The 18,066-nt window shown below is 40.9% G+C and overlaps 1 protein-coding gene across 2 annotated transcripts; it reads right to left on the bottom strand.

Annotated features, from left to right (window-relative positions):
* Positions 1-15,462: 15,462 nt before the first annotated feature.
* LOC149958307 (uncharacterized) lies at positions 15,463-17,799 on the bottom strand. 2 transcript variants are annotated; one of them, XM_090164914.1, is made up of 5 exons: positions 17,433-17,799; positions 17,282-17,368; positions 16,939-17,205; positions 15,564-16,875; positions 15,463-15,498 (listed from the first exon to the last, which is right to left on the bottom strand). In XM_090164914.1, exons 1-5 carry the CDS (start codon positions 17,718-17,720, stop codon positions 15,479-15,481), a joined length of 1,974 nt encoding a protein of 657 aa, XP_090021040.1. In that variant the 5' UTR covers positions 17,721-17,799; the 3' UTR covers positions 15,463-15,478. The 2 variants fall into 2 exon arrangements, with proteins under 2 accessions (XP_090021040.1, XP_090021039.1); XM_090164913.1 differs by having other exon boundaries at positions 15,472-16,875.
* Between the last annotated feature and the right edge of the window lie 267 nt (positions 17,800-18,066).

The raw sequence follows: 18,066 nt of genomic DNA, 5'->3' as shown, positions 1-18,066 counted from the left end.
ACCCGGGTTTTAATCCATATTACCATATGTAACGTAATTACTCTTAAGTATGCCACTAGCTCTATTTCTTCACTAACGGTTTGTTCCACAGATATTGCATCATCTGTACCCTACGTAATATTTGACGTCATCGAATCTCAAATGCCGATAATGACGTCGTATAATTAGCTCTACGTCTGATCAAAGATAATTTAAACTCGTACCCTAGATTCGAAATCACTCTCTCGCGCGTTGCTGATAGCGTTTACCCACTTCCCACTGGAACTCTGAGGTCACGTGCCGGAAAAGGGTAAACGCTTCGCAACCAAACCGTCAGTATTCGAATCTAGGTAACGAGTTTCAATTATCTTTGGTCTGATAAACCGACGGCCAATAATTTAGTAAACAAACCGGTTTGAACAACCAAGGCTTAGGATTGTTAAGTTCTATTAATGTAATTAATTTGCAAAATAATGAAGTTCTCAAATAAAAGAAGCAGATTTATTGGAAAAAATAGTTGAAATTCAGGTTGGAGACTTTGCAGATTCTTTTGAGCCTAGGCCTAACTCTTCTGGGCTTGATATGGGTTTTAATAACGCTGGTGGACAGTAGCGGCGCTAAGGGTGGGCTGAAGTGGGCTTTAGCCCCCTGCATTTCTGAGAGGGGCCACATATTTATATTAAAAGGGCCACATATTTATAATTAAGAGGCCACATATTTGAATTTATATGAATTTTCTTTATCTCTAGAAATTTGTATTATTGCCAAGAAAAGTTTTTCTAAAAAAAACTTTCAAAATCAATTTGTTTACTCAATAAGATAGTAGACCACAAACAAATAGATTCGGGAGGAAGGGAGCGGAAATTGAGATAAAGTTGAATGGACAATAGAAAGAAAAGAAAGGGAATTTATGGAAATACCCCGGGCATGCAAGTGTCCCCTCCAGGTCGGATACAAGGTCCAGTAAACAAGACGCAACAATAAAACGATCTTGCTCTTCTCGCTTCCTGGAAAAAGGGGTCACTAAAGTTGTAAGGGCCACAAAATTCTTAGGGGCCACAAAATAATTAGCCCACCTGTGAAAAAACCTTAGCGCCGCTACTGCTGGTGGAAATTGGAATATCCTACTTCGACGACTTGTTCGATTTTCGGAAAGCGATCACTTATTGGTCATTTTCCCCAACCTTTTATTTTTCTAAATTACTCATTATTTAACTTCATCCTCACAAACCGGGCACATTTGGCTGACTAAAATTCCGACGCAAAAAAATCCTTCTCAATTTAGAGGTTTTCCATTGGCTTAGATAATAAAGGTGATCTGATGGCTGGCATATGCTTATTTTCAGTATGTTTAGTATACGAAGTTTAATAAAGAAAATATAATAAAAGGTATAATCTTGGAGGAATAAAACAAGTATACAGGAGTTGCGGAGAGCTGCGAAATCGGTTTCGTCAGTGACCGTGATCTCGCGCGATTCGGAGGGGTTCAAACGCGACTAGCGCCAGCTGCATTCGGGTTTTTGTAACTATTCTCATTTTATAGCATTCGCAGCTCTCCGCAACTCCTGTATACTTGTTTTATTCCTCCAAGGTATAATATGGCTGAGTTACATCGTAATGACCGCGCGCTATCGTCGCCAAAAAGAGAAGTCCGCCGTCCTCCTCGTGCAAAAAGGGGCTTTACAATATATGATGGGGGGAGTAGCACTCGTTTACCTAAATGAGAACGCTGGCGCCATCTATACAAAGTTTACTAATACAACGGTGCGGAAAATAGCTAACATTTCGGCCATTCCTGACTTAATTTTAATCCCCTGATTTAACAGTTGAAGTTAAGATTACAATTAAAATTTACTTTTAACATATGAACGACCTTTTTCTATCAAGTGCTTTTATCAATTGTTTGTCTTATGGTCTTCTAAATAAGTGGGTCTTCTATGTGTTCTCTTGCTTCTGCGAACGGTAGTCCCTAGTTCATCATCGTCTTCATTGGAAGGCTTTACTAGATCTGCTCTGGACTCATCCTCTACCTCCGGTTTACTCGGTCCTTCTTCAAGCTCGGAAGTCTCCTCTTCGGACTCTTGATCAGTGTCCTCCGCGTTGTCGATGATAGGAAATCTCTTCAGTTTGTCTATCGGGGCCGTATTCCGGTAGAACTTGTTTGTTCTCTGGTTTTCCGGTAAGTCTTCGATCAAATACCGATCGTAGTTTAATTTTTTTGATACCACGTACGGTCCGCGGTACTTGGCTGCCGTTTTCAGGGGTTGTCCTGTGGCTTGAGGTTGTCTTTCCACTAATAAAAGATCACCCGGTTCGAAAGTAATTGCTTTGGCTCTTTTGGCGTTGTATCGTTTCCTTTGAGCTTCTTGGTCTTTCCTGATGGAATCGATCGCTTCCTGCCGTCTTTTCGTTACTTGATCGTCATAGGTTTCGTCATCAGTCGTTTCGGTGAAGTTGGCGGTCGGATTCCTCGATTTAAAATTAAACAACAACGCGAACGGCGTGTGTTTAGTGGCACTGTGGTAGGTATTATTCAGGCCCCATTGTATCTGGTGGACATGGGCGTCCCAGTCTTTCTCGTCATCTCTTTCGCACATGCTGGCGATCGCTGGAGTGATTTGACGGTTAACTCTCTCAACTTGTCCGTTTCCCTGCGGGGTAGCTGTGGCATTTACGACATGAATGATATTCGCCTTCTTGCATTGTTCTTCGAAAGTCTTCCCGGTATACGACGTACCCTGGTCGGTAATGATTCTTTTTGGTGCTCCAAACAGTCCTATGAGGTCTTCCAAGAACCTTTGCGTTGGGTTCATTCCCGTATCTCTAACCGCCTTCATTACGGTGTATTTGGTGAATGCGTCAATAGCAACGATCAAATACGCATTACCCCTGGTGGTCCATATGTATGGTATGGTACGGAACGCCTATCTTGTCTATCGAGTGAAGCATGCCAGGCTTTTTACCGGCTGGTTTCTTAAGGTAAAGACATTCTAAACATCCAGAGATGTATCTTCGAACGTATCGTCGGAGACGAGGAAACTAGTGATTTTCTAATATCTTGCTGCAAGTCTTGTCCACACCCACATGTCCAATATCGTCATGATTATTCATCACCACCCGCCATCTCGCTTTGTCTGGAACCAGCCAGAGGAATGTCTTCTTGTCGTCTTTTCCAGTAATTTGCTTGAAGACTCTTCCGTTCTTGATGGCGTACTCCTCGCAGACTCTTTTATCGTCTTTCGACTTAGGGCCAGATTTCTGTAATTGGCTCTTGACAATTTGAATTTTCGGGTCGCTATGTTGTGCCGCCACCAACCAGTCTTCCGTGTATACTTCTGTGCGTAAGACCGTGATATCGTTGACGACCTCCATTACTTCTGGTTCGTCATTCGGTGCCCTACTCAGCGCGTCAACATGCGCCATCCGAATTCCAGGTCGGTGCACTACGGTGAAGTCGAACTCCTGGAGCTTAAGCCACCAGCGTCCGATACGGGGGACGAGATGCTTCTTCGCCACAGTTGACCTGACCACCGTGAATTTCAATCCAATTAGATTTGCTCTAAACCTTTCTAGTCCATAGACGACCGCTAGAGTTTCCAACTCGCTCGAGTGATACTTAGCTTCTTCCCTGGTCGTTTTACGGCTAGCGTAACATATGGGATGCATTTGATCGTCATTGCTCTTCTGCAACAACACGGCTGCGAGGCCGATCTGACAGGCGTCAGTATGAACTTCTGTCTCGGCCGTGTGATCGTACAGGCCTAGGATTGATCTCTCGGTCAATCCTTTTTTTAGGGCTTCGAATGATCCATGTTGTTCTTTGGACCATGTCCATTTTTCTTCCTTCCGTAACAGCTTGGAGAGTGGAGCCGCTTCCTTGGCAAATCCCTTCACGAATTTTCTGAAATAGCTGGCGAGTCCTAAAAATCTTCTTCATGTACGTTTTTCGATGTCGAAAATTCCTGTACGCTGTCTATCTTCTGTTGCCCTGGCCGGATTCCTTCGCCGCTTATTTCGTATCCGAGATAGTCGATCTTGGTTTGTAAGAAGTGACACTTTGATAAATTCAATAAAGTCAATTTCGCCCTGCGTAGAACTTTGAAAACCTCCCCCAAGTGCCTTATGCCATCGGTTACGTTTCCGGTTGGGATGAGGATATCGTCCATATAGGTCAGTGCGATAGCGTACCGAAGGGGACCCATTACGAGGTTCATTAATCGTTGGAATACTGCTGGTGCGTTGGCCAATCCGAACGGTAAGCGAAGGTACTCATAGTGTCCGTCTGGCGTGACGAACCTCGTATATTCTCTAGAGTCTTCCGCCATTGGGATCTGGTAGTACCCTGATGAGAGATCGAAACTGCTGAAGTATTTATTACCCTTTAATCGTTCTAAATGATCATCAATTAGGGGCAACGGAGATGCATTTCTCTTGGTGCAACGGTTGAGGAATCTGTAGTCCGTGCACACGCGTACCTCACCATTTTTCTTTTTTACAAGGAGAATTGAACTTGCGTACGGTGAGTTTGATTCCGTGATTATACCAGCTCCCAACAGTTCTGCCATCTTTTCTCGTACCAGCTCTCTTTCTGAGTAGGAAAACCTGTAAGGCCGGTAAGTTACCGGCTCTTTTGACGTTAGTTCGATGTCAAACGATACCAGATCCGTTCTACCAATTTCTAATAAATTCTTGGCAAAACAGTCTCTGTACTCATTGACGAGTTTCCATACTCGGTCTTTATCTTGGGGTGAGACGTTTGGTCCGACGTTTAGTTCGTTCTTTTCGAAGGGTCGTAACTTAGTTGCCTCGATACGCATTACTTTGTTTGTTTCGATTTTTCCATCTGCCTTGCATTTCTCGGCTCTTGCCACCGTTTGTCCGCTACCGATGACCAATTCGTTCCCAGAGATGTTCAGTATTGGAATCGTGGTTTGTCCTTCGTGGACAGCGTATACCCCTCTAGGTAACAGGTACTCTTTTCCGGGCTGCATCCGTAGCTGACTTTCGATGTAGATCTCAGAGTCCTGATTTCCGGTTCCGTTCATCGCTACGTCGATAAATCCGACATAGTTCGGAGGTATGACTATTGCGTCCTTTGCCCATAGAGTGGCCGCTTGCTTTGGCAACTCTGGTATCGTCAAGTTTTTCAGGCCACCATCTTCCTGCTCCGTGCTATGGTTTTCTTCGAAAAGCCTAAGCGTATTTTGACGTTTAACGATCGTGACGTGTGGCTGCGCAGTGAACGGTTGACCGATTAACAGCGGGATACTTTGAACGTGGTCTCCAACTATTAGCATTTCAACCGTGGCTTTAACCTGGTCCACCACGATCGTCCCATGTGTGATTCCATCCGGTATGATTTTTCCTTCACCGTAGCCTCCGATCGTTACTGGCTTGCTTTTTAACCCTAGTTGCTGGGCGTCGCTTTTACGAACGATAACACACCTGCTCCCTAAGTCAATATATGATCGGACTGCTTGTCCGTTGACGAGGGCTTCCTTGAAATATTTTTCGTTTTCGTCGGGCTTATTTTCCCCGATGTCGACGAGTAGGGTTTCCTTAGGAGTCGCTTTCGTTCCTTGCGTATTCGGTGTAATTTATCGGTGCAATCTTTCGTTGCGTGGCCGACTTTTTGACATTTCTCGCATCTTGATTTCCTTTGTGGTTTCGGACAGCTCTTCGCTATGTGCCCGTAACTGGAACAGTTGTAGCATAATGGCTCACCTTTCTCGTTATAACGGGGTTTCGACGTTCTCGTGTTAGGATTCTTGTACGTGTGGGATGATTTCTGCGATTCCCCCTCGATCGATCTTTTCCCGTGAGTATCTTTGGACTTATCCGGAAATGACCTTTTTCGTTGGGCGTCCGGAGCGTCCGGTGTCATGCGTAATCTTTCTTCGAGCTGCTTCACGCAAATAAGTAGTTCGGGAGGCGAATTAAATTCTCTCACGGTAAGTGCGGTGATGAGTGTGTGGTTATTGAGCCCGGTAATTAAATATTCAATCATGGCATCTTCCGTAAGGCCACACATTCTTGCCTTGGCCACCTTGTCGTGGTAGTAGTGTTCCACACTTTCGCCTGGTTTTCTAACTCGACGTTCCATATCTCGAAACATTGCCCGAGTACTCTTTGGCGGTGGACACCATTTTAGAAGAAGTGCTGCCCATTCGGGCCAGGTGTGCACTACCGTATCCAGTCCCTCCAGCCAAGTCTTAGCTGTTCCCTTTAATCGAGGTAAGGCGTTGCTTACCGTTACTCGGTCTGACCATGAGTATGCCGCTGCTGCGTCACTGACCTTTTTCACCCACATACGACTCGTTTGATGCGGGGCTTCGTCGGGATCGAAATCGGGCAAGACTTGACTTTGTCCTCCCCAATGATGGTGCTCTACGTTGTTTGCGTTTGGAGGAACCGGTTGTGGGTTGTGCTGTCATCGCCGCTTCCATCGCTGCTTTTACGGCGGTCTCTACTGCCTTCTGGATAGCGGCTTGAAAAGCATTTAACAGAATCACCTCGGTTGGCTGTTCCCCGTCGTCGTCGTTCGGGTCCATTATTTTCGTTGAGTTACCCTTTCCGTTGGCGTTAGGTCTATTTGCAGTACTCGTTTCTCCTTTGCCCGTGGCGTTGGACGTATCGTTAGGATTAGAGTTCGTTTCGTAACGTTTATAAAGTTCTGGTATAGAAAATAGGTCGACGAACCCGAATTCGTTAGACTCGTCACTTTCTTGGTCCGAACTTAAGTTGTCGCGGTTAATTACGTTGCCTTCTGTATCACTATAGTACCTTTGAGTAAACCGTTCGTTGGCCTTGACGTTGGCCGTTTCGTTACTTCTTAAAATAGCTTCCTCATTGGCTTGTAATAACAACCGATCTTCGGATAAGAGATTGAATTTCTCACCAGCTTTACATAGAAGGCAGATTTCCGGTCGTTGGGTTCCGTTAGCCTTCTTCTTTAAACTATAGTTAATTTCAGTGCTTTTCGTACGTTGACTTCTCCTTACGTGTGGACATCCTTCCTCAGTCATGAGACATTAGACCTTAAAAATTATAGAACGGGCGTAATGGCGTCGCCTCGTGTGCCGTCGTTGTTCTATTCGTCCTCCGTTGGTCGAGTCTCGCGATGAATTACCAATCCTCTCGCATCGTCCTAGTTCTCCATGAAATATGGTGTTTCATCCCACTTCTGAGATAATAACGGTGATCTGATGGCTGGCATATAATAAAGAAAATATAATAAAAGGTTTGATTCGGCTGAGTTACATCGTAATGACCGCGCGCTATCGTCGCCAAAAAGAGAGGTCCACCGTCCTCCTCGTGCAAAAAGGGGCTTTACAATATATGATGGGGGGAGTAGCACTCGTTTACCTAAATGAGAACGCTGGCGCCATCTATACAAAGTTTACTAATACAACGGTGCGGAAAATAGCTAACATAAATACATATGTTAGTAGCCAATAGCTAGTGTGCCTCCGAAAATTACTAGGATGAATAAAAAGGTTAAAATCTAACGTAGTTGTCCACCTTTTTATTGGTTCGTGGTGAAACAAACCGTTAGTGAAGATTTTTGAATAGAATAAAGGTACAGTGGCATACTTATGAATAATTATGTTACATATGATATTACCTTTAAAGATCGTAAAAACTAAATCGAAAAAAAACCCTCCTAACACGCGCTACGACTTGTTTCTAACGTAACTTGCGCCAATCTTACCTGTCGTCTAGTCAGAAATAGAAAATTAGTTGATCCACCGTTTTTATTTGCTGCCAAAAGAGGGCGTAGAGATAGATTTCGAATAGTAGTATTTTTATTAAACCCAGATGTTAAGCCAGCGACGGTCTCTACGGGCTTTTTAAACAGCTTTGAAATTGAGCGCAAAAGTACTATACACGTCGGTCTACTACCGGTACCGTACATTCACTTTTATCATTATCTAAAAATTATCTAAAACCTTATCTAGGTCAAAATGTATTTGGAATTTTGGCCTAGAGTAGTATGAAACATTTTGTGCTAAATATTATTTATCCTCGAAAGTTCTATGTTAGTTTGTTAATTAATTTAAACTCCGTAATAAAACGCAGATTTTGATGGCAGATAATGAAGTACTAGATATAGGTGAATTCGTAGAAAACTACTTATCGGGTCCCACCGAACATTCAAATATAGTGGAAACCAGAGGACTGACAACCTTCAAGCGACAAGAATGGTACACCACTTCCGGTGGACGACTACGTTTTTCAAAAGGCGCTGCGCAGGTGAATTTCTCATCATGTTTGTCCCACGAGTATAAACCAAATACAGCTATTCAAATAAGTTCTTCGACGGAATCTCAGCCACCGCCAAATTACGCGATGGTACAAGGAACGCATTCAATCGCCATTAGACAAGCCAATTTCGAAAATACTTTGAAAATTGCACGCGCGAAAGCCATGCAACGAGCAAATAATGCGAATTTTCGCTCTCCTAGACGCTGATCAGACATTTAATTTATCTTTCTCACAATCCTTATCTAAACTTGACGAATTAAGAAAATATGTGTTTACAACCAAAGAAAATAAACAATATTGTAGCTTTCAGGAGGCATTAAAACTATATCGTCGTTTGAAAACGCTGAAACGTTACTTTCATGTACTACCTTTTTTTATATGAAAAATAGGAAATTCATAGTCATTTTATAGGAAATTATAGTATAAATTTTTTAGGTAAATAAAGGAAACTATAGGAGTAAATTTATAGATATATATATATATATATATAGGGAACTATAGGAGTAATTTTTAGGTAAATATCGGAAACTATAGGAGTAATGTTTAGGTAAATATCGGAAACTATAAGAGTAATTTTTAGGTAAATATCGGAAACTATAGGAGTAATGTTTAGGTAAATATCGGAAACTAAGAGAGTAATTTTTAGGTAAATATAGGAAATTATAGGAACGTTCAGGTGAATTTATAGGAAATTATAGGAACGTTTAGGTGAATTTATAGGAAATTATAGGAACGTTCAGGTGAATTTATAGGAAATTATAGGAACGTTCAGGTGAATTTATAGGAAATTATAGGAACGTTCAGGTGAATTTATAGGAAATTATAGGAACGTTCAGGTGAATTTATAGGAAATTATAGGAACGTTTAGGTGAATTTATAGGAAATTATAGGAACGCTTAGGTGAATTTATAGGAAATTATAGGAACGTTCAGGTGAATTTATAGGAAATTATAGGAACGTTCAGGTGAATTTATAGGAAATTTTAGGAACGTTTAGGTGAATTTATAGGAAATTATAGGAACGTTTAGGTGAATTTATAGGAAATTATAGGAACGTTCAGGTGAATTTATAGGAAATTATAGGAACGTTTAGGTGAATTTATAGGAAATTATAGGAACGCTTAGGTGAATTTATAGGAAATTATAGGAACGTTTAGGTGAATTTATAGGAAATTATAGGAACGTTCAGGTGAATTTATAGGAAATTATAGGAACTTTCAGGTGAATTTATAGGAAATTATAGGAACGTTTAGGTGAATTTATAGGAAATTATAGGAACGTTTAGGTGAATTTATAGGAAATTATAGGAACTTTCAGGTGAATTTATAGAAAATTATAGGAGTAATTGTAATAAAGATAAAACAAATGCTTTTAAACAGCTTTGGTTTAATAGTAATATAACATTTAATATGAAAACATCACAGACTTTGTGACTAGATATACGTATTAAGGTAGTATTACATTTTGATTTTAAAACAGCAGCCAGCCGTAAAAGCCAATTACTTTCAATTACTTGTCCATTGCTTGTTCATTACCTGTCAGGGCACAATTGACGGCTTTTAAAATTCATTTTGCGCGTGAAAATACCTCTACATGTTATGGTCAAAAAAGCACGCAAAGAAGGCTGTGTGCCCAAGACATGTACCTGTAGTGTCACGCGCTAAAACGTCATTTCAAAATCCGTCAATAAGTGATGTATAGCTTTCTTTACCTGATGAAGTAAAATTATTATAATTAAATTAGTGCTTTAGTAAAAGGCTGGCTGATTGAGCGCATTCTTTCAAACTTTAAAACTATTTTGAAAGTAAAGCGCGAAATACAAAAAATATGTAGAAAAATAGGAAAATTGTCAAATTATAGGAAACTTATACCATGGACACTGTATCTCTAACCGGATGGGAAAAGCTGTAGCTTCCACCATACAAAATCAGCTGCCGCCGCCACGTATCTCTAACCGGATGGGAAAAGCTGTAGCTTCCACCATACAAAATCAGCTGCCGCCGCCACGTATCTCTAACCGGATGGGAAAAGCTGTAGCTTCCACCATACAAAATCAGCTGCCGCCGCCACGTATCTCTAACCGGATGGGAAAAGCTGTAGCTTCCACCATACAAAATCAGCTGCCGCCGCCACGTATCTCTAACCGGATGGGAAAAGCTGTAGCTTCCACCATACAAAATCAGCTGCCGCCGCCACGTATCTCTAACCGGATGGGAAAAGCTGTAGCTTCCACCATACAAAATCAGCTGCCGCCGCCACGTATCTCTAACCGGATGGGAAAAGCTGTAGCTTCCACCATACAAAATCAGCTGCCGCCGCCACGTATCTCTAACCGGATGGGAAAAGCTGTAGCTTCCACCATACAAAATCAGCTGCCGCCGCCACGTATCTCTAACCGGATGGGAAAAGCTGTAGCTTCCACCATACAAAATCAGCTGCCGCCGCCACGTATCTCTAACCGGATGGGAAAAGCTGTAGCTTCCACCATACAAAATCAGCTGCCGCCGCCACGTATCTCTAACCGGATGGGAAAAGCTGTAGCTTCCACCATACAAAATCAGCTGCCGCCGCCACGTATCTCTAACCGGATGGGAAAAGCTGTAGCTTCCACCATACAAAATCAGCTGCCGCCGCCACGTATCTCTAACCGGATGGGAAAAGCTGTAGCTTCCACCATACAAAATCAGCTGCCGCCGCCACGTATCTCTAACCGGATGGGAAAAGCTGTAGCTTCCACCATACAAAATCAGCTGCCGCCGCCACGTATCTCTAACCGGATGGGAAAAGCTGTAGCTTCCACCATACAAAATCAGCTGCCGCCGCCACGTATCTCTAACCGGATGGGAAAAGCTGTAGCTTCCACCATACAAAATCAGCTGCCGCCGCCACGTATCTCTAACCGGATGGGAAAAGCTGTAGCTTCCACCATACAAAATCAGCTGCCGCCGCCACGTATCTCTAACCGGATGGGAAAAGCTGTAGCTTCCACCATACAAAATCAGCTGCCGCCGCCACGTATCTCTAACCGGATGGGAAAAGCTGTAGCTTCCACCATACAAAATCAGCTGCCGCCGCCACGTATCTCTAACCGGATGGGAAAAGCTGTAGCTTCCACCATACAAAATCAGCTGCCGCCGCCACGTATCTCTAACCGGATGGGAAAAGCTGTAGCTTCCACCATACAAAATCAGCTGCCGCCGCCACGTATCTCTAACCGGATGGGAAAAGCTGTAGCTTCCACCATACAAAATCAGCTGCCGCCGCCACGTATCTCTAACCGGATGGGAAAAGCTGTAGCTTCCACCATACAAAATCAGCTGCCGCCGCCACGTATCTCTAACCGGATGGGAAAAGCTGTAGCTTCCACCATACAAAATCAGCTGCCGCCGCCACGTATCTCTAACCGGATGGGAAAAGCTGTAGCTTCCACCATACAAAATCAGCTGCCGCCGCCACGTATCTCTAACCGGATGGGAAAAGCTGTAGCTTCCACCATACAAAATCAGCTGCCGCCGCCACGTATCTCTAACCGGATGGAAAAGCTGTAGCTTCCACCATACAAAATCAGCTGCCGCCGCCACGTATCTCTAACCGGATGGGAAAAGCTGTAGCTTCCACCATACAAAATCAGCTGCCGCCGCCACGTATCTCTAACCGGATGGAAAAGCTGTAGCTTCCACCATACAAAATCAGCTGCCGCCGCCACGTATCTCTAACCGGATGGGAAAAGCTGTAGCTTCCACCATACAAAATCAGCTGCCGCCGCCACGTATCTCTAACCGGATGGAAAAGCTGTAGCTTCCACCATACAAAATCAGCTGCCGCCGCCACGTATCTCTAACCGGATGGGAAAAGCTGTAGCTTCCACCATACAAAATCAGCTGCCGCCGCCACGTATCTCTAACCGGATGGAAAAGTTGTAGCTTCCACCATACAAAATCAGCTGCCGCCGCCACGTATCTCTAACCGGATGGGAAAAGCTGTAGCTTCCACCATACAAAATCAGCTGCCGCCGCCACGTATCTCTAACCGGATGGAAAAGCTGTAGCTTCCACCATACAAAATCAGCTGCCGCCGCCACCGTCTCTCTGTAAAGGGGGGGGGGGACTTCCAGGGAAGGATCTAGAATTTTGAAAGTTTTGGGCTGTCAAGGCCATATATTTCGTCGTGATCAACAAAACGTTCCATTTGAAATGGGGGTTTACATTCTTTCGAAGGACCTTGACGGCCCTGCGAATCGAGTACGGCCGACTATTTCAGCTAATACAAAGTAGGACGCAAACGGACAGTGAGGGGGTACCTCTTTTATTTTACGAATTTTCCCCTTCCGACGGCAGCAGGCGCTAAAGCGTCTAGCCAATGAAAAATTTACGCAAGAAAATCCACGACTTTTGACGGGTTGCGTTCTCCTTTTGTGGGGTGTTGTGTTTGTTGCTCGTAGCTGCCGTAAAGGTGACAAATTTCCATTATTTAAACAAGCACTATATAAACAGTGATTTGCAGGTCCTGGATCTCGGAAATATTACTTCTTGACGATTTCCTGGGAGGATGATTTATTTTGATATAGGTGTTTTCATAAAACCCCCATCAAAGAACTACCTAGGAGGTGGTATACTCTAGGAAGTCTTTGGTTTTTCTTGTTTTTTTGGGAACCATGTTTGCCATCTTGTTGACGTACATTACGCGAGTCGCGCCAACGGTTTTCAAACTGGAACATACTGAAAGTCTGAGGGATAAATTTTTGTCGGTGGGGGTAAAACAACATAGCCGGATTTTATGAAAACACCTATTTTGGATGGTTTATAAATGCCTGGAGCGATTGGTTATGCGTGAATTATTTTGTTAATAGGCGCTTAAATAAAACATCTTCCCAGAAATTGCCAAGAAGCAATATTTCCTACAGCCAGGACTCATAAGTTACTATTTATATAGTGCTTTTTGAAATATTAGAAAGCTGGAAACTTTTCTCGAACGTAACATCGGTTCTTTGCTAAGCCTAACATGGCAAAAAAAGTTACCTGGTTATAAGGAAACACTTGTTGCATACCGCACTGCAAAAGTAATACGTTTAGTTCTAAAGGAATTCGTTTTCATCTTTTTCCGAAAGGTAATTTTATACGATTCTACGAAATGAATCAACTCTGCCTCCATGAGAAGCCTTAAAATTGCCCAGTAATATAAAAATATTCCGTATAATTTTAATTATTTATACCATAAGAGGATGATAATAATAATAATATTATCTTCTTATACTTAGTTTTAGTAACATTATATATTTTACCTTAAAATATATAATCGAAAATTAACATTAGTATGTTCCTTATACACGTGAGCCGACGCGTTTCATATCTGACGCAAAATTCTCATGAGCGCAAAAACGCGTCTCCATTTGGCTTATATATGACTTTTTGGCTAGCCATTCTAACCGTTTAACCGACCGACCGGAAATAGTTCCTTCCCAGATGAATTTGGAGAGGGGAGTAAAAACCGAGGATCTTTTATTGAAGCGTCCATTAAATAAAATACAAAACTCCCGTATATCCTTTTCGAGTTTAGACCGGTAAATAACTAAATACACGTTTTTCTTACATTGAAATTCTTCATGAAATTTTTAATGCCCTCTTCAATAAAACATCTTCAAGGAAATCGCCAAGAAGTAATATATCCGAGAGCCAGGACTGGCAAGTTACTGTTTATATAGTGTTTGTTGAAATAATGGAAACTTTTCACCTGTATGCTATGCAACAAGTGTTTCCTTTTTAACCAGTAGCTTTTTATGACACATTAAGGCGTGGCAAAAACACAACGTTCTGTTTACACTTTTACAGGCGATAAACTTCCATTTTTTCAACAAGCACTATATAAACAGTAACTTGCAGGTCCTGGCTCTCGGATATAAATTACAATTTGGCGATTTATTTGAAGATGTTTTATTTAAGCGCCTATTCCGTTTTGTGGCGGGAAAATGATGAAAACAATTAAGTAAATCACCGAAATACCAACACGTTATGTTTTATGAATATTAAAATTAACAATAGATTAACAACACCAGCTATGCCAACAATTTTCTACTTTATTAATAAGATCCCAGTGTTCAGCTATAGGACTATGGTACTTACAAATGCTTAATGGAAACTAATCCATTGAAAGGACTTTTTGCTTAGGTGGGTTTAGACTAGGACCCTATAGGTTATATATAATGACAAGAATGTATATATGTATAAGAACGTTGAACGATCAAACTGGCGCCTGGTGCCATGATTCAATCAGTTACCGAATAACTCCTCCCAAAAAACCGCGTGCGGCGCGCGCTACAGGTTAAAACCGTTTTATCCCCCGACTCGAGAATCTCAGAATCGCTTGGTTGAACCTACCTGCAGCGCTATCTCGTGAACGAAATATTATTTTCCCCAGTTTTATCGTTTTTCGGTCGGAACAGTCGTCTGCTACGACATTCTCCTTGGCTTTTCAACCGAGTTAAACTCGAAGATTGTAGTTTATCGTGTTTTTAAAATGCCTTACACTCCGCACTTTCTCAAATTCCCGCTTCATTCTTTTGGCGCTGCACGTAGGTTCAACCGCGATTTCTGAAATTTTTGGAGCCGTTTGATGTAGGTTGCGGAAAAAGTAGCGTAACTTTTTAAATACTTTTCCAATAACTATAAAATTTCAGGGACAATATCATTAATATATTTTCTACCATTCTGTTAAAAAACCTCGTAAATTTTGGTTTTGGTGACAATTCCCCTTTAAATAAACTTATCCAAATATAAGTGAACGATGGAAAAATTATATTAAAATGCTAGTATCATTATTTATATAGTCAAATTTACGTATACGGTTGAGGAAAACCTAATAGCGTCTGCTTTAGGCTACCAATTCCTATTACTGGCGCCATTTTTAAAAGGGGTAGAAATTAAATTTAAATTTCGTCTGCTAACACGCGACTCAACTTGTTTTTAACATAACTAGCGCCAATCACCCATAGCTCCTGTTAAACCTAGTGGCAGAAATGCGAAATTCCCTGTTCCACCTTAAATACGGAAGTTCATAGGAGCAACAATACAGTAACAACCATTTCACATTATTAATATCTTTCTAGGCAAGGTTTGTACAAATTTTTGGGGTTACATTTATTTTAAGGATAGCTTTTAATTTGAAATGAAATACAAATAAAAATAGAATAAATTATATAAAACCAATTAAATATATTTTATTATCTTGCTCAAAAAACCTTAGCAACAAAATGCAAACTCTGTTAAAATTTTTGGGAAAATTAAATAAAATCTCATCACTTTTGTGACTTAATATATTTTTTACCTGAATGCACCACTAATTTGTGTGTATCCAAATTCCCCCTTCTCATGAATGAACGTTCGCACATGTCACACTCAAATAAACCTGTACGAGCACCATTATGCTTCTGCATGTGGTTTTGTAAACTTCGTTCCCACATGAAAGTTCGATGACACTGATCACATTTGAAAGTTTTTTCCGCAACATGAACCAGCCTTACGTGACTTGCTAAACTGGGTTCCGTATCAGTTGCAAATGGACATTTAATACATTTGAAATCTCCAACACCATCATGCATCTTGGAAGTGTGTTTTTTCAACAGATCTTTACGACTGAATGATCGATCGCATTGATGACATGGAAATGGTCGCTCCCCCGTGTGTTTTTTGATATGTAAATCCAAATTAAACTTGCGAGACGAGGAATATTCGCAATAGTGGCACTGAAATAGCTTATGACCAGTTTTGTGGTGTTTGAATTCTGGCTTTACACTAGTTTTAAACTCGCAATACTCGCACTGATAAACTATATCCGAAATTCCAATATTTATCTGATTCATATCCTTAGTTGAGCTCGTTACTATTTCATTTTCATTCACAGTTTCGTCAATTTTTAAATTTTTCGCACTTTCCTCAGATATTAATGAATCATCATCAGACTGCACTAATACATCCATTTCACTGTTGGATATCTTGTCGTCAATTTCTGATAAACTTTCTTCATCGGACATTTTGGAACAGTGGTCCAATGGTGGTGGATCTGAATAACTTTGGCATTCCTGGTGTAAATTTGCAACAAAATCTTTTTCTTTAAATTGATTTTTCTTCGATTCTATTGGCAATTCTTTGTTGCAATTACGGTGGTATTCCTTAATTAACAATTTACGATATTTCACACAACATTCACAAATTTGATTAGAAGCATACGTGGGGTTAATAACTACAATTGCACACTTGTTACTGTGTACATTTCCAGTAAATATACTTTTATAGCCATTAGTTTGAATTTGCAATGTGAAAAAAGTAATCAAATGACTGTCATTAACTCCTTCGCAGATTGAAAATAAATCTATCATTTCCAGAGTAGATAAAAGTAAGGCCGAAGTGTCAATTATAGGAATGGATTGCATTACACTGTGGCTTGTAGGAATTTTCCTTCCATAAACTACTAAAGATAAGCTATTGTCTCCCAAGATTGAGAAGGATTTGGTGATGAGTCCCGCTTCAATGTTTAGCTTCGAAAAAACAATGGTACTGTAATGGTCGCTGCACACCCAACCATCGGGAATTGGTTTACCACCGAGGGTTGTTTGTTTCAGTTGCACTCTTATTAAAGCCTGAAATTTTTATAAATTGTTGATCACGGGAAATTTTTAATTTATGATTATTAAAGGCAATACCTGCAAACCTAAATTGGCCGAAACTGTTATTTCAGAATCAGCGAATGTGGGTAATGGTTGTTGACACTCAAGCTCTTGCGAAATAATAGATCTTACTATATAATCACGACCTTGATCATTATTAGAGAGCCGAGTATTCAGTTCCATATTTCCCAATGACGGAGTTGAATCATCCAAAGGCTCATTCTTCAAAGTAAGGGATTCAATGGGAATCTTTTGAGACTTTGTACTTTTGCTTTCTTTGTCATTCATAATATTCAATTCGGTCTAAAATGTTCATATTTGTAAATGACACTAGTTTAAGAACGTGTTTTTAAAATTTGTTGCGTGATATAATAACTACCATTTTATCAACAGATCGGTGGGTCACATCATTGATGCTAAACGATGAGATATTTTGATAATTGGTTTGAGGTTTGTAGCTTTGATGCTATAAATGACAATTTTCAAAATGTGCCAGCAGTTTTGTGTATCTCTCGTTTTAGTTTATTTACCATCAAACATAACGTTTCCGTAGTTTCCTGAAATGGAATTGGATCTGGATGGTCAGATGTAGGGCCTAGTCCATCGACAAAATGATCGGAGCAAATGTAAAAGGAATTTTTGCTTATATTTAGTACACTTAGACGATCATCAAATCGTCCGCAAGCCTCGATCCAATGTTTACATTTATCCAAGTACTTCTTGGGTCTAGGAAATGCATAGTATTTACGGTTTCCATTTCCAGGTTTAGATGCATAGTTTCCGCATAGCGAGTACATACATTTCTTACTTTTTACCATGATTTATCTAGTTCAAATATAACTTAATCGCTAAATTAAATTAATTTTAAAAACTACTAAAAATTACACCCTAAACTTCATAGAATCCATAATTTTTTTGAAAAAAATAAAAATTATCGGCTATCAGGAAATTCAGGATCACGGCCAACTTGGTCGTGCCAGGATCAATCTGCAGCGCCGAAAACGACCTTTTTAGGAACTAACAAAGAGTTGTCTGCTTTGAAAATTAGCGCGTATACCTGAATCCTCCTAGCGTATACGATCTGTTAGTCATCTTCAGAATGTTTTGCCCCATATTCCTCCATACGTTTAACATATTTAACCTTATTTAAAGATGTTTATTTTT

This window comes from Leiobunum rupestre, chromosome 2, assembly GCF_980474605.1.
Source record: "Leiobunum rupestre chromosome 2, qqLeiRupe1.1.hap1, whole genome shotgun sequence".
In the NCBI taxonomy this organism is placed as follows: Eukaryota; Metazoa; Arthropoda; class Arachnida; order Opiliones; family Sclerosomatidae; genus Leiobunum; species Leiobunum rupestre.
The sequence above is the reverse complement of the archived record's forward strand: the minus strand, read 5'-3'. Positions and strand labels throughout refer to the sequence as shown.